Source organism: Colletotrichum abscissum, assembly GCF_030869225.1.
Source record: "Colletotrichum abscissum strain IMI 504890 chromosome Unknown Scaffold_1.1, whole genome shotgun sequence".
Lineage (NCBI taxonomy): Eukaryota > Fungi > Ascomycota > Sordariomycetes > Glomerellales > Glomerellaceae > Colletotrichum > Colletotrichum abscissum.
Window position 1 is genome coordinate 77,209 of NW_026849987.1, and position 22,954 is coordinate 100,162.

The 22,954-nt window shown below is 54.8% G+C and overlaps 7 protein-coding genes across 7 annotated transcripts; 4 read left to right on the plus strand and 3 right to left on the minus strand.

Annotated features, from left to right (window-relative positions):
- Positions 1–611: 611 nt before the first annotated feature.
- On the minus strand, positions 612–4,033 carry CABS01_00019 (uncharacterized protein; the record flags this gene model as incomplete). The annotated part of the gene is made up of 3 exons (XM_060533403.1): positions 612–3,323; positions 3,389–3,484; positions 3,563–4,033. 3 exons carry the CDS (start codon positions 4,031–4,033, stop codon positions 612–614), a joined length of 3,279 nt encoding a protein of 1,092 aa, XP_060405917.1.
- Positions 4,034–5,354: 1,321 nt separating this feature from the next.
- On the plus strand, positions 5,355–5,753 carry CABS01_00020 (uncharacterized protein; the record flags this gene model as incomplete). Its single annotated transcript, XM_060533404.1, has 1 exon — positions 5,355–5,753. One exon carries the CDS (start codon positions 5,355–5,357, stop codon positions 5,751–5,753), a length of 399 nt encoding a protein of 132 aa, XP_060405918.1.
- Positions 5,754–6,911: 1,158 nt separating this feature from the next.
- Positions 6,912–8,099, plus strand: CABS01_00021 (uncharacterized protein; the record flags this gene model as incomplete). Its single annotated transcript, XM_060533405.1, has 1 exon — positions 6,912–8,099. The coding sequence occupies one exon, from the start codon at positions 6,912–6,914 to the stop codon at positions 8,097–8,099; it is 1,188 nt and encodes a 395-aa protein (XP_060405919.1).
- A 1,234-nt stretch (positions 8,100–9,333) lies between these two features.
- Positions 9,334–12,823, minus strand: CABS01_00022 (SET domain-containing protein; the record flags this gene model as incomplete). Its single annotated transcript, XM_060533406.1, has 4 exons — positions 9,334–10,089; positions 10,141–11,747; positions 11,828–12,323; positions 12,719–12,823. Coding segments are annotated over 4 exons (2,964 nt in total), but the record flags the coding sequence as incomplete, so codon positions are not given.
- A 2,342-nt stretch (positions 12,824–15,165) lies between these two features.
- CABS01_00023 (uncharacterized protein) lies at positions 15,166–15,390 on the plus strand (the record flags this gene model as incomplete). Its single annotated transcript, XM_060533407.1, has 1 exon — positions 15,166–15,390. The coding sequence occupies one exon, from the start codon at positions 15,166–15,168 to the stop codon at positions 15,388–15,390; it is 225 nt and encodes a 74-aa protein (XP_060405921.1).
- Positions 15,391–17,628: 2,238 nt separating this feature from the next.
- On the plus strand, positions 17,629–18,709 carry CABS01_00024 (uncharacterized protein; the record flags this gene model as incomplete). The annotated part of the gene is made up of 4 exons (XM_060533408.1): positions 17,629–17,658; positions 17,720–17,834; positions 17,891–18,471; positions 18,524–18,709. 4 exons carry the CDS (start codon positions 17,629–17,631, stop codon positions 18,707–18,709), a joined length of 912 nt encoding a protein of 303 aa, XP_060405922.1.
- Positions 18,710–19,406: 697 nt separating this feature from the next.
- Positions 19,407–20,987, minus strand: CABS01_00025 (4-aminobutyrate aminotransferase; the record flags this gene model as incomplete). Its single annotated transcript, XM_060533409.1, has 2 exons — positions 19,407–20,616; positions 20,689–20,987. The coding sequence occupies 2 exons, from the start codon at positions 20,985–20,987 to the stop codon at positions 19,407–19,409; spliced, it is 1,509 nt and encodes a 502-aa protein (XP_060405923.1).
- Positions 20,988–22,954: the final 1,967 nt, after the last annotated feature.

Genomic DNA, 22,954 nt, shown 5'->3' on the forward strand with positions numbered 1-22,954 from the left:
TGACCAAAGCATTTGGTACCACTCTGCTTCTTGGCGGATATGAAGCGTCCATGAGGCAACATCACTTACTGGGCCGCATGAGATAACGCGGAAACTAGATGAACCATGACTTCACTTCACAAGCAACGCTCAGCAGCATCCTTCTCAAAACCAATTCTTCTTTTCGTATTCATTATCATTCCAAATATGCTGAGGCACTATTGACCCCGGCTTCTCGGCCCTAGCTCTAATTTCATTCAATGAGCTTCTCCACCTGGCTTTTCAGCCCAGCCCTCTCTCTCTCTCTCTCTCTCTGTGTCTTTCATCCGCATACGGATGACGCGAACAAAGGATCTTCATATGTGGAAGATCAATGTCCAAAGTGATGTGATAATAATACATGCTCTTTTCGCTTGTTCCGATCCGCTTGTAACACGATTCTCGGATTCCATTCAGGTTGTCTTGGGACCTGGCTTATTGGCAGTTGTCTTCTTAGCGACCGCCTTCTTCGTAGTCGTCTTCCTGGCAGCTGTCTTCTTAGCGGCTGGCTTCTTGACAGCCGGCTTCTTCACTCCCGCGCCTGTTAAACCTTCCTTACTTGGGTTCAGCTCTGGCAACGTGAGAATCTGCTCCTAGCGGGACCCGCGTCGCTCGTCGCCGTTCTCATCTGTCTTCTGGCGCTGGATCCTATTATTGTTTATGTTCCATCCCCGAATTTGAACAGGGCCGCGACGGGGAGGGGGTTCCGTAGGCGCATAGTCTTTGATGTTTTCCTTGTAGTCATACTGAACGGTTCGCAGCTCAGGGCCTTGAGGCCAGCCTACTCTGTGAGCAGGCAGGGGGGCGGGGGCCAGCTTAGGGTATTTGCTGTTTCCCTGTGCACTTGGAGTCGATGAGCCACTTCCAGCCCGGCTTCTAGACGGTTCGCCGGGTTGCTGCGGAACGAACTGAAGATTCGGAGGGCTTTGTGCCGGGGCAATGGATGAGTAAGTGGGAGACATGCCTGGATGTCCATAAGGCGGCGGTTGCTGCTGTTGCTGCTGCTGCAAAGGTGGTGGTGGAGGTTGCGAGCCTGCGTAGGGTGGGTACTGGCTCATCATGGGCGGCAAACCTGGCTGCTCCTGTGTGTATCCATTGTGGTATGGCCTGGGTGGACCAGGGGGGTAGAACGAGCCGCTATTGGTGCTCATGTAAGGTGGCGGCGGCGGCTGTTGTTGCTGCTGCTGCTGTTGCTGTTGCTGCTGCTGAATTTGATGTTGCTCGATCTGAACACCCTGCTCTGGTGCAGCGGGAGCACTCTTGCGGCCACGGGACGGTCGCAAGGGCGGAAGCGGCGAGCTCCTGTCCTGAGAAGGGTTCGTGAATGGCATACGAGATGTGGAGCCAGATTGTTGCAGCTGGGGAGAGGCTTGTGCCATGGGTCCTCCTTGCATAGGCATGCTGGGCAATTGGTAGCCCTGCTGGCTCTGACCGTAAGCCTGTTGTTGATATTCATGATGTGCGGCCGACGCGTCCATCGGCGCAGAGTAAAGACGCGGGTCGATCATGGGGTCTGCTTGCGGCAGGTGTTGCTGGTTATGCGGATGAGGCAAGTGCTGCTCGTTGTAGGCCGAAGGAGCGCTGTGCTCGTGGTACATGGAGTGCCGGCGGGTATCATTGGTGGCGTCAATCGAGGACCTCATTTGAGACATCTCGACTGGTCGAGCAGGGGGTAATTGGTTCGAGTACGGATCTCTCATCGACGGAGTTTCGATAGATTGGTGAATCCGACCGTCAACACCTGGTGAAGCGATTCGTGGTTCAATCCAGCCGACACTATCGTTTGAAGGTGCAGCCTGGATGCGGAACTTAGCGGGAATGGGCTGAACCACATAACCAGAGTCGATGTGATGATGATGGGAATGGGGAGGTGGAGGACCGTCAACTGGAATGGGTTGGCTGATGGGAGCATCGGCCATGACAAGGTCGACGGGCTGGGTAGGGTAGGTGGAAGTAGACGCATCTGCGAGGATTACGAGCGCAGTAGTGTCAATAGGTTCCGGCACCAGGACGGGAGCTGGAGGCTCAACGGCAGCTGATTCGGACCCTCCAAATATGTCGCGAATAGCGTCATAAGCACGGGTAGCAGGCCTGACTGGGGTCGGAGCGGGCAGGATCACCGGCTTCTCTTCGACAGATCCCAAGACCTTGGCCTCCGCCTCGACGGCTTCCGCAGCCACGACGAGCTCCTCCAACCCAGCAATGTTGAGGGCAGAGTCGTTCATAGGGAGGGGCGAAGTGGCAGGCGTATCCTCCAGGCTCGCGGGCTCGGACTCCTTGATAGACTCGGCGATGAGTCTTTGCTCGGCATATTCTTCAGAGATTTCCTTAAGAGCCTTAAGCTCAGGTCCCTCAATGTCTTCGGGAGAGATGTCTTCCTTTTCACAGATGGAAGAGAGAATCGCACCCATTCTTTCCGAGTATGGCTTGTCGGCTAGAGCAATCTCGACCTTTGCAACGGGGACGACACGAGATGCGTGGATGGTCTTGCCTGAGGGAGTAAGGAAAACAGTAGGATGCATCGGCTCTGCTTCTGGCTTTGGCGGCTCAGAGTCATTTTTGCTCGTGGGCAGGAAGCAACCTAATCGGGGATGAGTGCCGTGCTTCTGGACAAGTTCCAAGTCGTAGTCTTCTTCGTCGAGGTCTCTAGCATCCCAACGAGCAAGCAGAGGATCAAAGTGCCAGGTGTTCGAGTTTGGCTTGCCGAGATACTTTCCACGCTTAGCGAGCGTGGCTCCATGCCTAGGGGAGTTGGTGGAATCACGGAATCCAATCTCGTCGTCGTCGAACTGGAACGATGGAGGAACAATGAGGCGATTCGCGATACTCGCTCCATTCTTGGCTGTCGGCCGATTGACTTGTCTGCAACCGTATTCATCTGGCTCTGAAGCCTTTGCTGGCAAGGCGGGCTCTCTCTGGTCAGCGGTCAACGGACCCTCAGGTACCGGCGTGCTCTCATTCGATTCGTCTTCAATGGGAGCATGCTGAGCCGACATGATACCAGCAATGTGGCGGACGGGCGCGACATCGGCAGCAGACCTCTTGGAGGCCGGCTGGCCATCTGGTTGTTGGTTGGCTTTGCGCTTGCTGACTCGTCCTCCAGTCGCTGCCGCGGAAGGCGGCGCCAAAGTCTCCTTCGCCGTCTGTGGCTCCGCCCAAGCAGCCTGTCTCAGGGCATGGGCTTCGGTGCCTTCGACGAGTTGAGGATAGGGAACGAGTGCTCCGTCAACGTAGACTTCATAGAGGCCGAATTCTTGGGCTTCCTTGTCCGAAATTTGCTTATAATTCCAGCCGGCATCGACGAGCTGAGGCCAGTGTGAATAACCGAGATACGCAGGAAAAAATAGAATGAAGAACAGAATGAACTTACGTCAACAGGAAGACCATGATCATGAAGGTATTCCAGAAGGTTGAGGCGATGAAGCTGCGCATCCAAAAATCTGTCTTCCGCATCTTCAACTCCGTTCTAATGCCGCGGGTGACGTTAGCAGAGGACCAGGGGAGAGGGAAAAAAACATGACATATCAGTCGGGGCCTCACGAACCTTGAAAATATCGCGAACGGCGCCGAGCTTGACATGTTTGGACTTGAAGACGGTTCTGGCGGCAGTCGCCAGTTTGTTCTCCAAGTAAAGGAGGGATCTTTCAAAGCGAGCGCCGAGATTGTCCTCGATGACTTTGAATTCCGGCACCGTTTTGTGGTAGTCCTTGTCATTTGTGAGTGTGTCGATAGAGCGCGATGCCAGATCTTGTAGCGCTGGCTTCACGGCATTAGCGAGAGCCGCGTACTGTGCCTTGAGCTCGCGTTGCCGTTCATAATTTGCCTGGACTTTGTCGTCTGAGAACTGCTTGAAGCGGCCGCGTCGACCAGTGCCGGCTGTGGCTACGGGTTTGGGAGGCTCCTTCTTGGGCGCGACAGCTTTTCTGCCCCGGCCTCTACCGCGGCCCTTGGCCTTGGGGGTAAGCTGAGGCGTCGGAGTCGAAAAAGACTGCTCCGGTGTCTCAACGTCTGACATGATGGCGATGGCCGTTCATGAAAGAGACGTGAAGACGGGGGAAATGGGGGTATGTGGAGGCAAAAGTGAGAGCGGGTATGGTGTAATGAGATGGGGGCGTCTGTGAGATGGGTAGAGTTAGGTAAGGGGCGCGGTACGGGTTGGAAAACTGAGATATGAAGCGGCCGAAGAATTCTCGGTCAATCTCAGAAAAGATGTGAGCAGGCGCGATTGCTCGGGGTCAAGAAAGTGCTTTGACTTGAAGATGTCTGTAGGTTGTTGGCTGTTCGGAGAACAGGACCAAGGTGTGTGGGTTGGACGGGGATGGTAGTGGTGTGGGCTAAGAAAATGACAGCCGGCTGGCCTCTCTCTGCAGCGAGCGGAATTCCTCAATGAGAGACCAGCTTGAGAGGGGGATAAATGGGATCAGGGTGAAGATGAGACTCGGGCGCAGAGATTGCTGTTAGAGTGAGCCAGCGTGAATGAGGCGTTGAATTGCGAGCGTGGAACGAAGATTGCTTCGCTTTTTTCCCCTTCCTGCCTTTTGCAAATAATACCAGGCGGAGCGCAGCAGAGGCAGGAACAGACGTGACCACCCTGCTACAGCGAGGCGGAAGGCAAGGCCCAGCCCAGCACTGTGCTGCACACACTTACACCGATCTGGTAGGAGTAGGCACGATTTGCCGCGCCCTGATTCGTCCGGAGGCCCAGAAAATCCGTCGACCGGAAATAGCCTTCTACCCCTGTTGGCAAAAAAGGGCAAGAGGTACCCGGTACATGACGATTCTGCCATCTGGCCGTCCATGGTGCTGTCACGTACTTTACCGCGTACCTCACTCTGTGCCTTGCGCGTATCTGAGTGTAAGCCTTTTTTTCTAAGAGCTGGCTTGCTCGGGTCTTCGTAACGGGCATTTGCGACTTGGCAGGCCAACAGGCGAGCATGCCAGAATTGCATCTTTGAGCAATGATGAATGCCTGCGGTCTCACTGTCCCAACTAACAGAACCTGCTTGCACCGGTGAATACCTACCTTGCTCATATGGCTGCCTGTTTCTGCGTTTGTGTTCCCAATGTGTGCTGGCTTTTCTGAACGTGTATGATTACCTACTCTGTGCGTACACAAATATCCATAGACCGAGGCGTGCCTTCTTGTCCGCTTCTCCCAAACGTCCAGCCGGTCATTCTGAGCAGGATCAGCATTTCTCAAGCGCGTCCGACATCACGACGACGACGACCTGGAGATGACAGCAATGGGGTCGGTCGACCCCCGACTTCTGCTCCTTATCAACCATGTGCGTCTCCTTCCTGCCTGACCCAATCCAAGTGGCTCTAAATATGATTAAATGACGAAGCCGCTTTGTAAATGCCATCCGACATTGGATAAAAGCGCAACAAACATAAGGAGTATTTTTCATACGCTCATCTTCCTTGGTCCACACATATTCCATTGGTATAGATTTTTCATACTGTTTCTGAGCAGTGTCGTCTCTATCAAACTGGGCAAAGCACATATTTTTGCCTCAATCTCGGGTACCTCAGGTTGTTCGGACGAGTCGGACAGCCTGTCGGACGGGGCGACTTTTACAGGTCCTGGTCCCGTCCGGGTGGGCCTGTTGTTGAACCAGATCCCGAGCTCCAGCCGGACGGCTGCAAGTTCTTTTCCAGGACCCGTTGAGGTGCAGCTTTGTGTTGTTGTTCTGTGGCTGGTATGGCTGGCTCACCGACGAGTGTTCTGGGCATGATGCAACAATAAACGAAATTCAATTACGTAGATATTGAAGCAAGCACGCGGATGTTCTATACGCGCTCCGTTACCCACGATCTTATGACGACTAGCAAATGATAGTAATCCTCTTCTGGAGGGTTGTACACAATCACAGTACTGGCATGCTCGCCTCCCTTACGTCTGCGATACCTACTATTCGTACTCCGTACACAGCAAGCCGCCAGTTGCTCAAGGTTCGGGAGTGCCAGGTAAGCCTCATTCATCCAAGTATCGGCCCACTTAGCTAATAAGGGCCACGGTAAGAAGAAGGGACGAACAACAACCACCATCAGACACCTCACCCCAAAACATGCATCCAAAAGCAATGAGTTCAATAGATCGCACAGAGATGGGTCCGGGCCAGCCCTCAGTGCTATCAAGAGCAATACTGCCATGAAGTACGACGAGGTGTCTTCCAAGTTCGATAGATCCGATGCAGTCAGCTCCTCGCCCGCTCCTCCCTGCAGCACCTGCTTGAAGATCCATCTCACGGCGCACGCCCGGGGTGCGCATGGCCCACGAGTCCCCTGGCGCCTGAACAGCACACTCTTCCTCCCGCGCACCACATGTACCGGATACCTTCTCAGGTCCCGTCTCCCGCCGCCCTCTTTCTCATCCGCCCCCCCTGTGGTTATCCATAACCGGGTGTCGCCCAATCCACTCCCCCGTACTAGGAGTCGGTTTCTAAGGAGGCCACTGACACTTGACGAGCTTGAAAAAAAAGCGAAGCGTTCCACGGCTGAACCTCGTCTATTCCCGAGCCGCCGGAGAGCGCCATGTGTGCTCACCACCGTAGCGTCGCAAAAAAGTCAAAAGATACGGCAGAAAGAGATCCCCGGAACGAGCAGGGCCAAAAAAAAAAGTTTCTCGCTCGCGGTACAACCAGAGCGTGGGGTACATACCTTACACACCCTTCCCACCCCCCGGCGCCGACACGGGTAGCAACAGCACCGCCGCCGACCACCACATCCCACTTTGCACCGCGATACACGCCGTACGCCGGACGTCACCTCGAAAAACCTAACCCAGTCCACGAACACCAAGAAACGGCCCGGACCGTGAACCCGGCCACCCATTGCGCCGCATACCTCCCCTGCCGAGCCACCAGCCTTTCTCTCACAACCCCTCACCCATCATGGCCAAGAAGCGGAAGCTCGGGTCGATAAACCACAAGAGTCACTTCGTGGACACGGTGAAGAAGAAGACGGGAGGCGCACCGCAAAACAACAATGGCAAGAACAACAACAAGAAGAAGAACCCAAAGAGCGCTCAAGCCCTCGAGAGCGACGCCAAGAAGAAGAAGGCGCAACAGCAGTACCACCAGAACCAGGAGCCTGTGATACCGTTCTCCAAGGAAGACGCCATCCTGCTGATCGGCGAGGGCGACCTCAGCTTCGCAGCGAGTCTTGCGACACACCATGGCTGCCGTAACCTGACTGCGACGGTCCTCGAAAAGAACGAGCGGGAGCTGCTGGAGAAGTACCCCCAGGCCGCGGAGAACATTGCGCAGATCAACGGGACCGCCGCTACCAAAAAACCTACCAAATCAAAAGCAGCAAAGAGCGATGCCGAGGGCGATGCCGAGGACGACGAGAACGACAGCAAGGAACCCACCGAGGCCGAGTCACCAGAAGCAGAAGAGGAAGAGGAGCAGGAGGAAATCGACGAAGACGACGACGAGAAATACAAACCTCCCGTCCAGAACAACAACAGGGTCCTCTACAACATCGACGCCCGCTCCATGAAACCCTTCACCCGCAAATCTGCCCCGAACCACCGCGGCTTCCACATGTCGGCCCCGACAAAGACGGGCATCTTCAACCGCATCCTCTTCAACTTCCCCCACGTCGGTGGCAAATCCACCGACCGCAACCGTCAAGTCCGCTACAACCAGGAGCTCCTCGTCGCCTTCTTCACCTCGGCCCTCCCCAGCCTGGCGCCCAAGGGCACCATCGTCGTGACCCTATTCGAGGGCGACCCCTACACGCTCTGGAACGTTAAGGACCTCGGTCGCCACGCGGGCTTACAGGCGCTGGAGAGCTTCAAGTTTCATTCCCGCGCGTACCCGGGTTACAAGCACGCGCGGACGGCGGGTGTGATACGGGAGAAGAAGACGGGGGAGGCGAGCGGGGCGGCGTGGAAGGGGGAGGAGAGGGCGGCGCGGAGTTTTGTGTTTATGCGCAAGGACGAGGCGCCCGAGGTGCAGCCCTCCCAGAAGAAGAAGAGGAAGCGCGGTGGGGAGGAGAGCGATAGTGAGGATGAGGTTTCTGAGGTGGAGATGGAGGAGCCCTTTGATGATACGGGGGGATGGGTCGGGCAGTAATCGACTAAGAATGGAAGATGAGAGGAGGAACTGACTACCTTTTGTCTGACAGTAGGGAGAGACCGTGGACGAATCGCTTCATGCGTGATGAAAGTGCAAAAGGAAGGCATGAGCGGCGCCTGAAGTGTATCTGGCCTAGTGGAGGAAGGTGGATGCCTGGGATCGGCAGAGAAGGAGAGTTCCAATTTGGTGGCCCTATATAAAGCCACAGGCAACTCAACATTTGGGGATTCGCTTTTGTTTCTCACCCACCTCGACTCCCCTTGGATCCTCAGGACGGTGAGGATTAAACCCCCTTGGGTAGAGAGGCGCAAGCCCAAGTCCAGAAGGAGAGGATATATGGTATCGGGCCTACTACGTCGCCCATTGGCATCTCGCACTTGGCATATATGGCGTGGCGTTCATCATGGGATGGTCAAGTCGGTCTTCGAGAATGTGGGGAAAAGTTATCTGGTTTATAAAAGCAAAATGGGAGCCTCGAGGCACTCTGAATCAAAGGGAGAGAAAGGGTAAATAGCAATAACTTTGATGTTCATATCCATTTTATGCCCCCCATCTTTCCTGACCTCAATGTGAATAGATGTCACTTTGCAACATACACTAGAAAACGTGATTCTTCAATGTCGAGGTCTCCATTCACATCCATTACTACTAGTTCAAGTTATGTTTCTTAGCTGCCTTTTTTCCTTTTGTACAAAAACGCCAATTGCCTGGTATGACCTTTTGTCGTCACGGTGCCCAAATCTCGTTGGAAAAAAAAACGGAACCCAATGCCCGCCCGCCATCGGGGATGATGCCATGCTGCCCTATTCCCATACTTCCCACTCCACCCAAAAGCCAACATAGGCTTGGTGTCGGTGAAGAAAAAAAGAAAGAAGAAAAAAATCGACACAATGACCTAGGTACAGCTTTTTCACTTGGCCACGACCAGTTCTTTTTTCTTGTCCATGACCGAAAATATCCACATTATAATCGTAACAAAACACCCTAAACAAAAACCAAAGTATCTGAGAGATCCTTTGTTTTGTTTGGGTGGGGGTCTGCTGGTTCCCTCCCAGAACGAGAAAAATGCAACATGCCTGCTTATACATACAAGGCCGAGAGAGTTCCCTTCACTTCGGCTTGTTCACTTAGTTGACGCCCCACCTCCGTTGGAAAGTCGCACAATCTGGGTATCCCTAGCTTCCAAGGACAACGTCCCAAGCCTGAGGTAGGCGTTGTGTCGTGGCTTTGTCTAGTGACCCATAACCTCTTGCTGCCGAGCCACTTCATTGCCGGTGTTGGCAATGGCGGACTCATCGACAGCTCCTACCCCATTTACCGGAGGGTGACCATTCAGGGTGCTTCCAATATCCATAGCTTTGGTAAGCTCTTCTTCTTCCAGGCGTTCAGACTCCTCGTTCTCTCGCATGAGAGCCTCCTCCTGCTCCTTCAGAGCCCTTTGTTCTTCTGACAGCGGCTCCTCAGGGGTAGCAGTAGGTGCCGGATCAGCAGGAGGCGGCGGGGGTGGAGGCGGTGGTGTTGCACCATCCGCGTCAAACTCTCTCAGACGCTTCACAGATGGCTCGTCTGAGGGAGTCAGGGTTCGGGACTCAGCTGCCTCCTCCTCACGCTTGCGTTTGCGCTCAGGACTACCCATCGATCCGCCGTCCTCATTGTCGGACAGCACAACTTCGTCGGCTGGTGAATCAATCTCCTCGTTGGTCGAAGTGGCAGGGTCCTTTGACTTTTTTATGTCGCCTTCGGGAGTCGCCTTCTCCTTCTCGAGATGTCTGAACTTCACAATAGCCTTGTCCAAGAAGTCCTTCACGTACGCCTTGACTTTTCTAGCCTGCTTCTGATCAAGTGGAGTCGTGGGGTCTTGGATCCGATTGCGCTTGTAGTCGGAGGAGACAAGTTTCTTGCAGACATCCTTGCCGAGTCGCTTTAGATCGTCCTTGGGAAGCTTGTGTCTGTACTTATCGACGACATACTTGACGTGGGGGAAGAGCTGCAGAGAACATTAGCATGTGACTAGGAGCTCAAACGAAGTTATACATACCGTGTTCTCATAGATCTTCATCTGTTTGTCGATGCTAAGAGAGCGCCACTTTTCCTGCTTATTCTCCCGAACGGGAGTCTCTGCGCGTTGAGGTGTCTGTGATGCCGAAGGTCTGGGGGTTTGCTCCTTGGTGACTTGGTCGATAATGTTCTTAAGAAGCTGCTGCTCTTGCAACGCCTTGGGCGTCGCCTTTTGAGCGTCAGCGGGCTTGGTGGGACGTTGCCAGGTCGTAGCACCACTCTTGCTGTAGAAGTACGTGTTCCCACGCTGATCCGTCGCTGTAAACCATCCGAGTGGTAATGCTCCATGACCGTTGAAGTTCTGGTGTCTTCGTTGGCGTGGAGGGCCATTGAAGAAATGTGTGTTGCGTTGAGGAATGTTGCTCCGAGGTCCTTTGGGAATTTCGACATTCTGAAGGGGGTCAGGAGTCGATTTCGCAGTCACATCCTCTTCACGATCCATGTTGCGCCTCTCTTGGAAGGAGTTCGTGGCAGATGTGTTGGGGTCAAACTTTCGCTTCCCGATGCGGTAACCGAGCTCCAATTTGGACCACTCGTCCAACAGCTTCTTCGATTTCGCGCTGACCTCCTCATGTTCTGACTGAGTGAGTACACCAATGGTGGCTTCAATCTTTGAGCCCTCAATCTTGTTTCGGGTCAGTCGCGGAAACTTGTCGAGAATATCGAGAGCTTGGAGAACGACGTTGTGGTCGTCGATGAAGGTGTTGAGCGTTGTCTTGAGAATTTGGTAGGCATGCATGCGCATGACGGAGTGGATGACCCGCTCATCCTCACACTGCTGGATGCGCTGCAACAGCTTGACAGCAATCCATTTCTCCTTGCACTGCATCAGAGTCGCCATGACCTTGCGCGCATCATCATCATCGAGGCTTCTAGCCTGCACGCTGTTAACGTACTCCTCGTCGTCTTCCTCAGGCTTCTTTTTGCGTGGCTTCTTGGCCACCGCTGTGTCCCAGGCATCACCGTCGTCAATGCCGAGCGCCTCCACTGTAGTAAGGGGCAACTTGGTCGCCCGCTCGGTTTGGGTCTTGCCACCAATGAATCCAGTGCAATTCGACTCGCCACAGTAGCAGGGTTGGGGGTCGGCCCCATAGCGGTCAACATTGTAGTTGAACACCAACTCCTCACCGGCTTTGATTTTGCGTGAGGAGAAAATGCCCATGCGCAGCTTCTCTCCGACGACCCATTTGTCGACGTAGCAATTCGGGTTGCATGAGTGGTTGCAAAAGCGCCCCAGGTTGCCCTTCTTTGTCGCATCAACGAATTCGTGCTTGGTCAGCGACATGAAGTAAAAATGCTTGATGCCCTCGTCGTCGTACTGTATCATCCGTCGTCGAAAGGTTGGCTCGTTGATGACCTCGCCAATGTACTCGAAAATGAAGTCATTAGCCTGCATATCAACGTTGGCGCGGAGGCCGAAGCCCTTCTTCTCCGTCTTGATCACTGAAACATTGGCGAACTGCTTCCGCTGAAATCTCTGATTTTGGCAGCCATCACCACAGTTGCCGGCGCCAGCGAGGCACTCCATCTTCGTCGCCCTGTTGATGCAGTCGGAGTCTTCGCCGCACGATAAATTTTTTCCTTCATCTGCAGACAGGCGAATTTCAGTTAGAGGAGTGGGCTCGCGATGATTTCACACAGCAGCGAGGGAGGGCGGGGAAACTTACGCCACTCAGAACGGCAGTCGCAATCGAGGGCATCGTTGTCGGTCGAGCCCATGTGCTTGGATCCATACAGACAATCGGGTATGACTTGGAAGGTACTGCACGATTGCTCCGTGACGTCTGGCAAATCGTGGAATAGAGGCGACTCGCGCTTGACGGGCTTCTGCGATGCTTTGCGTGACAGTTTCGGTCGCTGCGTGCCTCCTGGCGTCGAGATGCCTTCGCTGTTGACCATGCCCTCACTGGGTGACATGCTAGCAGAGCGAGACCCCTGGTTGCTCCTCTTCTGCGCCGATGTCCTGCTTGGATCTCGCTCCATGTTGACGCCATTTGGCGGGACACCATCCTCAATCTTTACCTCCTCCATCTTCACCGTCGCCAGCGCTTCATCCTCCATCAAGCAAGTGCGGGAACCCTCGGTAGGGCGAGCGCGCGAGACGAGGGATGTGTGACGGTATTCGCGGTTCGTGTCGTCCAAAGCCTCGAGCAGCGACGGATGCTCAGAGAAAAATCGAGAGGTGGAAAATGAGCAATTTGCGATTTAGCCAAGTCGGTGCGCATGTAGGGGCAAGAGCTGTTGTGTTGGGTGGGGAAGGAAAGAAGGAACGGGAAGGCGAGAGAGAAAACGGGGGGGACGAGTTGCGAGAGGCGGCGACGGCGCGTTGGGTGGTGAAGCGATTACTAGTTGGAGCCAGAGATTCTCGGCATTGCAAACAGTCGCTCGACGTGCCGGAGATACAATTGGGGCTGTTGAATTCCTGCGTGATATATGATGTGCCAGAGAAGGGCTGTTGTTTTGGCCGACAGAGCCTCCGGAGAAGGAAAAAAAAAGTTGTAGTGTGAATCCAGAACGAAGTCGCAAAGGACGGCGGACACTGGCGAGGATTATCTCACAGCACCAGTTTCCGAAGGTGCGCAGCCACTCAGCTCGTCGCGCTTGGGCTTGGGGTCTAAGAGCCTAGCCACTTCCCTGTGGTTGAGCCTGGGAGCACCGCCAACAGCTGTAAGCCATTGTCAATCACGGCCAGCACCCCGATCCGACCGGTGGTGCAAATTGTTCGGATCATATCTACCGCCGAGCCCCGAGGCCTGGCCTTTTGAAATTCGATCGCAACTTCCCCAGGAATAGCATGCGGGAGATCTGCCCAATGGCTGCGTCTGAATTAACCCCACCATAGGACCCCAGCCGGTACGAAGTACAATGGTACTTACGAACGGGATGCTTCAAGTTCTCTAGTTGAGTCCCACGTCACTGAAGCCACAATGAATTCATGATTGCCCAATTGCCCAACGCGCTATTCCGAAAGAGCACACCGAGCTTTGCTTTTCGATCCCAACTCCAGGTGATATAGACTGTGTTAGTTGTGTTCTCGCCTGTAGAGATATCTAGTGGCGGTACCCATTCATAACCTTGGAAATCGTACATGTTGCATGCATATAGGCCTGTTCCTCGCTCTGGAAAACGCAATTCTTTGCGGGTAGGCGAGCCGACGCATGTTGGAAACCCGCCATAAACAGTTTGATATCTTCCCAAAATACTCCGTACAGCCCAAAGAATGTAGAAACCACACAAACATGAAAGAAGGCAACGGTGAGAGACGGTATGGTCGGAAAAGGCGCACCAATCGGCAATTTTATGCGTAAGCTGGGGTTCATTACAAGCAGGAAACTCAGTTTTGGGTTATTCCTCACCGACACTTTGCATCCACCTGGTCTCTGTTATATCCCACATAAGGAACACCCCTGAGCATTGAGAGTACCAGATTAGGTCGGAGCCTTATCTGCACCAGGTGGTATGCGGAGACGGTGAGTCGCTAGATATTCATTCGCCTCTACTGCTACTACCACCACCATGTGGTATCGAGCATCAGCCAAAATTCAGTCAAAATGTATCTTGGAGGAGACCCAGAATCGACGACTTGGACCTACAGTCGAGCCACCCAGGCCGTCTCCATAGAAGAACATTGCCACTGAACCATGTTCATCCGATGGTCAACTAGTCGAGTACAACCTGCGCAGCCCGACGAGTTGCTAGCGTACCGATTATGAGCTGCCGAGAAGATGTGAGCAGGAGCTAAAGGGTAAGGGTAGTTTGAAGCAACATGATGCACGAAACCCAGCGATGTGATGCAGACCTCACTGTGTGGCAACGATGCCGTTGCATGGAAGAGCCAGCATGTAGTGGCCGTACCCAGCTTCGGGCATGCTCGACTGCTAGTGACAGCCGACCTAGGTAGTTTGCTGCCATCTGGAAACGGCGGAGCCATTTACATGGACGCGTTGTACATGGGTGGGGCCTTCCAGTGGGAGGATGCCAGCTCATTGTGCAGCAAAGACGTCGCTGAAGCCGGATGAAGTGGCCAAGGTGGGCAGTAGGTATAAAGAGGCGGTGGACGAACGCAGCGACCCAGTAAAGTGAAATCCAATCCGTCGACCTGTCCAATCCGACTCATATTCGACCTGACCTCATCATTGTTGTCATTGTCGTTATCGTTATCGAGCGCAAGTTGTGAAGCATCTTGGGATTTTTGCTGATTCAGCCCCACCACGGATACATCGACATTCTTTGCCTTGGGGTCACAGATTGGGCCGCGGCGCCGCACGCAGCAATCGGCGGGAGGGAAATTCAGCCCTCAGTCCATTGCCCACTGAGATGCGGCGCTGCCTTTTGCTGCGGCTCTCTGACAGCGGAACGATGTGACGAACCCGTGCCCTGTGCTGGCTCGGATGCCGGTTTTGGTCCATGATTGGCGTAAAGGGAATCCAGTGGTTTCCTGCCAGAGTTGGCATAGGACTGGGCCTGAGTGTGCTGCGGCCAATGAGGGCGTTGAACTGCCACTTTGTCGCGGGCACTAGGATGCCCAGATATCCTTATTCGGTCGTACGTCGATCAATTTTCTTATTTTATTTTTTCCTTTGCTGTCTTTGTCGTCAAAAACGACGTCTGATGTTCCAATGTTGGGGGCAAACGGCGCGCATTTTGTAAGGGGAGAATGGGATGACGCACTGCCGGCCTTTGAGATGGAGATGGGAAGGAACGACGAGAAGCGGCGCCTGCTGACGGAACACTCGCCGAACCTAGTTGGTGGGGAAGGGAAGGAGGGGCCGGCGCATCCCAATTCAAGCACACCTTCCTCGTGGCGCCGAATCGAATACACGCTGGACTGAAGTCAGTCGCTGGCGATGGCAGCGACGTTTCCTACGGTACTTATTTCTCTATCTTGACCTCAACACTCGCAGACATAATCACAACTGTTGGCTAGTGCTGACGAACATCCTCACGGTCGACTTTATTTCTCATTTAAGCTTACGTCTCTTATTATGACCAAGCAGGGAGTATCATGCTTTCGGCCAACACCACGACAATGACGTCCTGCAAGTGGCAGCGACCCAGAGTCAGGCGCTCCATGTCGATCCACCGGATTGGCCAGCGGACGCAACCTCCAGGGAGAGCCTTGAATCGCACTGCATCTACTTGTGCATCTGCACGCTGCTCTCCCATTCCGCAGAGAACCGCTCCTGCATCTGGCTCATCTCAGCCCAGTGCTAGGCCACTAGCACCATGACAGAGGGACCGTGCTGCAGCGAAGCATGTGTGCAGGACGGGCGGGAGACAGGGATGGATGCTCTGTCGATTGCATATCGGAGACCGACCATAGGGAAGAGGAGAGCCCACAACGCAACGCAGCGCACAGCTACAGCTACAGCGTATGCAGTCATATGTGATATGATGGGTAGCTACGGATGCCTCCAGTGAGAATCAACCTGCGAGCTATTACGAGAGACGGACCCCGTTCTCGAACTCGAATGCGATCGAAAGAGGCCCAGTTGAGGCCCTCTTGGTGTGCCTGTCGGCCAACCAAATGGACCCTCTTCCACTTTGGGGGACTGGTGAGACATGCGCAGGGAAAATGGCCAAGAAGGATGCGGTTGGTTGCCGACAAAAAAGCAAGAAAGCGGCGACGGAATCGGAGGCGCGAGAGGCGCGTGGAATAAAGCCACTGCCGGGGAAGACGAAAGAAGCCAGCCGCAAGAGACAGCTCAGCCCAGGGACGGGAAACCCTGACGAGATAGGGTAGTATAGGATTTCGAGAGGCATTCAGCGGCAGCGACGGCGACGGCGACAATGACAAAAGCAGACAGGAGCTTCTCAACGACATCCTGACATGGACAAAGACGCACCCAAAGAGCAGCCGATGCGGACGATGACTACGACGCCAGTCAAACATCCTCATCACTCCCACACCACACCACACCACACCACCACTTTGTCGTTGCGCTCTCAACCTGATTCTAGCCTCTGGAATCTCGACTGTTCGTATGCACCTACAAGCAGCTTGCGCCAACTTTCAGCATCCATACCACCCACCAACCCAACCCACCTCCCTCTCTCTCTCTGTGCGCACTGTCTAGCGTCAACTTCCGACTAGATTGGCGGTGCAGCGATAGTCCATCATCAACGGTTGGCGAGCGAGAAAGAGTTGGTTTACCGTCCAAGACGAAGCGGCCTTGACAATTCTCCCGGAAACGCTAAATCGGCCTGTGTTCCTATTCGATCTTCTGCACTCCATCTCGGCTTCGACTTCGTCACCTAAGCAGGCACTCCTCCCCGCCGGTCTAGGCTTTGCTCATTCCAGACGGGGCCCTAATGAATGAGCCGCAGCCTGCCGTCTTTTTGACAGTCATCGCCATCAGTCGACAGATCTGCGGGCATTCCCCAGCCACCCTCGCTCGGACACTGCAACTCTACACTAGGGTCATCCAACAAGGCAAAGGCACTTTTGGAGATACGAATCGTTAATCCATTTTGCGCATGATATCGTTGCCTCGAAAGGTTTCCCAGAAATCACGACTGACCAGAATACACTCCCCTCTCGTCATCACGGATCTTAACACAAACAGTGCCCGCCTCGCCCGCCGTTCGAGTCGAGGCTAACTACTAGAACTAACACCTTGCAACTCTCCGACCTTTAAACCTTGCTGCGAGCAGCCGGACCAACTTACCATTCGGATACCAAAATTCAACAGAACCAGTACCCTGGAAGGTCTCCCAGACAGGCCTAACGCGTAACTGACTTCTCGGCAAACCTGTCTCGCTTGTTTCCCCCAGGCTCTCTCGCGCGCAAAACACGCCTGATAAATGCGACCCTGACCCTAGTCGCACCAGCCAGTCCCCGAGTGCGCGCCGTGCAGGCCCTCGTCGCAAAGTGGCCTAGGTCCCAGAAGCAAACGAAACAATCGAAGCCTCCACTTCCTCCTACACGGCCTGTCCAGGCTGTGTTACCCCCCCTCATTGCGCCTCGTCCAACATCCCGTCAACTTCGTTGTGGTGCGAGGCCTTCTTCACGGTGGCTTCAGGTCGAGAACGCGCGCTTGCGCCGGCCTGATCGCTTCCCTCTTCACCAGCTGTTTCTGTCTTCTCATTGCGTCTCGTCTTTATAGACGCAGCCGTCGACGTTCTCTTCTAACGGTGCCAGAGGAATACTGGCGTCGCTTATTCTCCGTCTTTGCCGCGAGCTTTTGTTCTCCGCCGCCGCGCTTGCCTTCCATATAGGTTGATTGCTTGGTCACAGGACTCTTCTAGTCGACGGTGCCGGCTCTGTCGACACCGGACGCGCGCTTTGCGTCCTGTCTCTTGCCATAGTTGTTTACCCAGTAACTCTTCGCCCGTCACCACCGGCTAGCATAGCCGATCCGCTCGTTTGTTAGAGCCCCGCGTCGCAGATGCCTATCTCGTCTCCTCTACGGTCCAAGATCTCTCTCTTTTATGAAAACCGTACGGGTAGTTACCAGCCCTTCTCGCGATGGCTTACTCCTTTACAGAGGAGGAAAAGGTAAGCAGGAGGTCTTCATCCAGTTACGGACCATCGACACTGACGCGCATCTCGACGGCAGAGGTTCATCCTCGCGGAAGCCATCAAGAACAGCAGCCTAGATGTTGGCCTCTTAGTGGGGTTTTTGAAAACGCACAATGTCGAGCCAGACTGGCTTAAGATGCAGTTACCCAGCGGTACGGATCGTCAGCCTTGACGAACTCCAGGTTTCATGCTGACATTTACCATACAGGCCGCACTATGGGACAATGTCTCGCGGTCACCGAGCAGATGTTTCAAGGTCCCATGCGGGTGCCAGACCTCAAGCGGAAGTCCATGAACGACCTCCTCGAACAGCCACCAAAGCGTTTGGCTGCCGCATCGCCTATGGAGCCACCAGCGCAGTTACCACCCTTGGCCTCAGCAACTCAAGGCCTCGCATCCTACTCAAGCTCGATGCCCGTATCGTCGTTATTGCCAGCGCCTCCACAGCTGCATAATCAGCAGCTTGCCAACATACAGCCGCGACCCGCCGGCATGGAAATCGCCGGGGTGACCAACGGCTCTCAAAGCCCCGGCCAACAACAGCAAGCGCCGCTCCCGCGGAAACGAGGTCGACCATCACGGGCGGACAAGGCGAGACAACTACGACCTTTGCTGCCGCAGCACCTTACACCTCTGGCGCCGGCGCCCCGGCCGATAGCTAGGGAAAGCCCAACAACACCAGGAGAGTTCGCCGTGTACAGATTATCACCCGGTCCACCTTCTGAGGCCGCCAACGAGCCAACAAGGCGAGGACGAGGTCGGCCAAAGTCGTTTGGCAGGACACAGTTGGTGAGTGGACATGGTTTTGCGAGTTGATTCAAAGTCCTGATCCGCACCCTAGGGCACTTCCACAGGCGAACAAACCAAGACAGAGTCTGGGCGGTCAACACCAAGTGAATCATCGCGCCAGCAATCTGATGACATACCCAGAGACGCCTACAACGAGGACGAAAATGTGTCGGATTCGCAAAAGGAAAAGGCCATCTCGAATATTGGCCACTTACAACAAGAAGGGCTGGCGAGTTAGCAGTTCTTGACGAGCCTGCTGCGATGATGATTTGAAACCATCCATCCACTGCTATACCTTCGAAACCACAGCCTGAAAAGGCAAAGTCTCATCATGGCCGTTGTACGGCCTTTGATTTGCCAGCGACGGCTTAGTACAAGACCTCTTTGGCCCATCCTGTGCAGCAGTTGTCTGGTACAATGGGTGTGTATTTCTAAAGCTTATGGCGTTGTCGGACTTTTTTTTATAATTTTATTTTGCATATGCCTGCTGTGGACAGAACAAGGCGGTGAGAGGTGGTTATTTGCCTTTTTCATCTGGTTCAAGGAGTTCAGGGGAGACAGACGTGTAACCACGGGACGAGGTATATGGACTGGACATGACAGAGAAGTGTACGATATGGTAGGACCTGGGATACATGGTCTCATTTCCGCTCGGATGGGCGTGCAAATCTTGCGGGAGTCACACAAACCGGACCGCCAAGTGCCGGTCTTGAAAGCTATGAACTATGAAGGATTGGCATTATTGTAGAAATCGTTTCTTTTCAAAATGTCCTCTTGTGAACTTGTTTTGTTCAGAGACTGATACTCATACGCTAAATCATGATATTGACCAGATGAAACCCCCAATCGCAGATAATGCTTCCATTAAAAACACCCAGACAACATGAGCCACATTTGAACCATTTTACTTGAGCCTACTGACTTTTTTCTTTCTTTTACCAAGACTTGACAATCTTCTCCAGGGCCTCAATGAGGATATCAGCGTGGTGCTCCTGGAAGATGAGCATGGGCCTCAGACGGACGGCGCTCTCGCCCGATCCGCCAATGTTGATGCCCAGACCCTTTGCCTTCTTGAGGAACTCGTCGCGGCGCGGGTTGTCAAAGGCAATGAAGGTGCCCTGGCCCTTTCCGCGGAGGTTGGCGAATTGGCCGGGGTACTTGCTCGCCAGACCCTCGAGCTTGCCGAAGAGGTAGTCGCCGACGCGGGCGGTGTTGTTGACGAGGTCGAGGCGCTCAATCTCGTCGACGATGGCGCGGAAGAGGATGGCGCGGGCCGGGTCGCCCATCCAGGTGTTGAACTGGCGGTAGGGCTTGTTGGGGCGCAGCTCGGGGTTTCCGAAGTAGTAGCCTGCCGTCTGGGCCTTTTTGCTGAAGGTGACCATGTCGGGAGGGGTAGGGAGGTCCCAGTGGTCGTGGGCCCAGAACTTGCCGGTGGCGCCGACGCCGGTCTGGACCTCGTCGACGATGAGGAGGACGTTGTGCTTCTTGGTCACCTCGCGGAGGCCGCGGAAGAAGGCGGGGGAGGCGTGGTTGTCGCCGCCCTCGGACTGGATGGGCTCGACGATGACGGCGGCGGGGGGGATGTGGTAGTTCTTGATGAGGTGCTCCACCTCGTCGAGGGCGGCCTTCTCGGCGGCGGCGTTCTCCTCGACGTGCTCCTCGAGCGGGTACTTGAGCAAGGGGAAGGTCGCCTGGGGCCAGTCAAAGGCGGGGATGTCGAGCTTGTGGATGGGCTTGGAGCGGGTGGTGGAGAGGGAGCCGAAGAGGCGGCCGTGGAAGCCCGTCTTGAAGGAGAGGATGGACAGGTCGGAGGCGCCGGGGGACTGGTTGTTCATGGCGGAGGAGGTCTCCTCTGCGGTGAACTCGACGTCCGGGCCGCCGCGCTCCTGCTGGCGGCGCCACATGAAGGCGGCCTTGTAGGCAGTCTCGTTTGCGTCGGAGCCGGCCATGGCGGTGAAGACCTGGTCGAGACCCTTGGGCGCCACCTTGAGGATGCCGGTGCGGAGGACCTCGGCCCAGTCTTCGGGGGGGAAGTTGCCCAGGGCGGGGCGGTTGATGATTGCGTTGACCATCTCGGGGGTCTGGGCGACCTTTGCGAGGGCCGGGTTGTTGTAGCCCAGGGGGATGGAAGCGATTTGAGCGTAGCTGTCAATATTTCGTAAGCTTTTGACCCCACGTATGGCTATCATCCATCTCTTTCTACATGATTTCACTTACACATCGAGGAGGACGTTGCCGTCGGCGTCGGCAATGTAGTTGCCCAAACTCTTCTTGTAGTCGGTGAGCATGTTCAAGCTCCGGGTATCAAAGACCTTGTGCAGGTCCTCGGTGGCCTTCTTGGACGCGGGGCCGGGGATGTCAGTCTTGAGGGCCGGGCCGGAGGGCTCGCCGGCGAACAGGCTCGGGGCGGCGGCCATGCGCGAGGCGGAGAGGCAGAATGCTCTGCGCGCGGTGGGTGTGCGAGCCGCGCGGGCGGCAGGACGCGCCAGGGACGCGGAGGCTCTGAGGAGGGCCATTGTGTCTGATGTGTTTTTGTGTGTGTGAATGTGTACGAGTTCTCTCCTTCAGTCAAGTGCTGAAGCTCCTCTCAGTTGCCGTGTCACCAACAGAGTGAGACGGCTTCTCTGGGGTGTGTGTACAGAGACGATGGCGACTTGGGAGCTATGTGCGATATCGGAGGGGCAGGAGAGAAGAGAGGGGGGTATCAATTGGTCAATCGCAAAAGAAAGATGAGCAAAGAGAAGAAGGAAAGCTGTGAACGACGTCCTACGAGGCGGGGGAGGGGGAAGACCAAGTTTATAGATTACGGGTGGCAGCGGCTTATCACTTGGATAATCTAACGTAACTCGACGCCGCGTTGCCGTTGCCGGTGGTGGAGAGCAAGTACGGATGCACCTTAGATAGGTAGTAGCAGCAGCCGCAGTAGCGCATGTAGTACGGATGTGTCTTGTTTTGAGCTTTGGTCCCCTGGTCTGGAGTTGAGTCAAGGTAAGGTACCTTTGCCCTTGGATTTCCTGACCGCAACGACCAGACCGAGCGCCACTCCCTCAGCTACCTCACCTATCTACTGCGGAAAGATTGGTATCTTTTTTCTGGCCGGGGGAAGAAGCTTAGGTAACTAATGCAAGCACAGCAAGGTCTCTCAACATCCCAGCGAATGCGATGACGGGGAGACCTGCCAAGATTACGTGCCAGTCAAGGGAAATGTGGGGCAGATTGAAAGCTGGGGTCCTTGGGCCTGACCTCACACACACATAGCAGTGACACACTGCCTTGCTGAGGTACCTTGCCTTACACACGGGCCTTGGTTTGGAGGGGTAATTTACGCCGTTTACGCCGCCGCCGCCTTCTCTTCTCCTCGCTTCCCCTAAGTACTTTACCTTACTCCCGTAGTAGAAAACCTGCGGCAAAGCCAGCAGCGGCTCGCGTAAACGGCGTGAATAGGCACAGACTTATCACTTTAGGCAGGTTGACACTCTTTAGATCCGAGAAACTTCACACTCGGGCAGGCTTGCTCTTTCAGAGAATCAACACATTCGGCAGGTGTAAGTAGCTTGCGTTAGTTACAGGAAGCTCGGCCATGTTCATCCTGATACGACGAAACTCTGTTGGAGCTTGGGTGCAGGAGGTATCTTCTCCTCCTGGGCAAAGGAAGCGCGCTACCGCGGTGAACGTACCCCAGATTTCGCCCAATCGGTTCGCTTTGCGCGCAATCGCCTCCAAGTTGGTCCTTTATGCCGTCTTTGGCGCATCTTCAGCCTCATGAACATTCTCAAACTACCTTTCGCCACATCAACCCTCTTTCCCCCAGATGTATTGATGTTATCCTCTCAATACACCCTCCAAACCCTCGGTGTGATTCCGTCGCATTGCAAACCACAAAGATCAGGCGATAAGCACCAGCCCCATTGATACAGATACCTTGATAAGAAATGGATAATAAATCCCCCCCCCCCCCCAAGGTGGAAACGAACATCTCCACCACCAGGGGCAAATATCTGGGGACCACCCTTAGCGCTTCGCCGAATCAAAAAGCCCACCGACCGATGACGGGACCGGAGAACCGGAACCGGGAAAGGTTGCCGGTTCTTGCGCCATACCTAAACTAAGAGATTGAATTTCGCCCCTCCTCTCGCCGTCGGCGTGTGTTGCCTACTTGACCAAAGTGTAGAATGAAGCGCATAAGAAAGGACTGGCATTAACCTTCCGCTCCGGTACAATTGTTCTGCCCGGTGGCGACAAGCCCGGGCTGGGTCCGGTCGGGCCGAAGCCGGTTGAAGGACTCCACTTCGGCGGCCGAGAGGATGCGCGCCGGATGCCGAAGGTTATCTTCGATGACGGGAATGGCCAATGCCCGGCCTACGGGGGGCTTTGGCCGGTTAACTGACACATCTGTTCAATTATATCGCTTCACCAAAACCTCACTCAAAGCGGTCTCGAAAGATTGGGAAATGAGACTCTGTCTGCTGCGGTTACTTTCGTG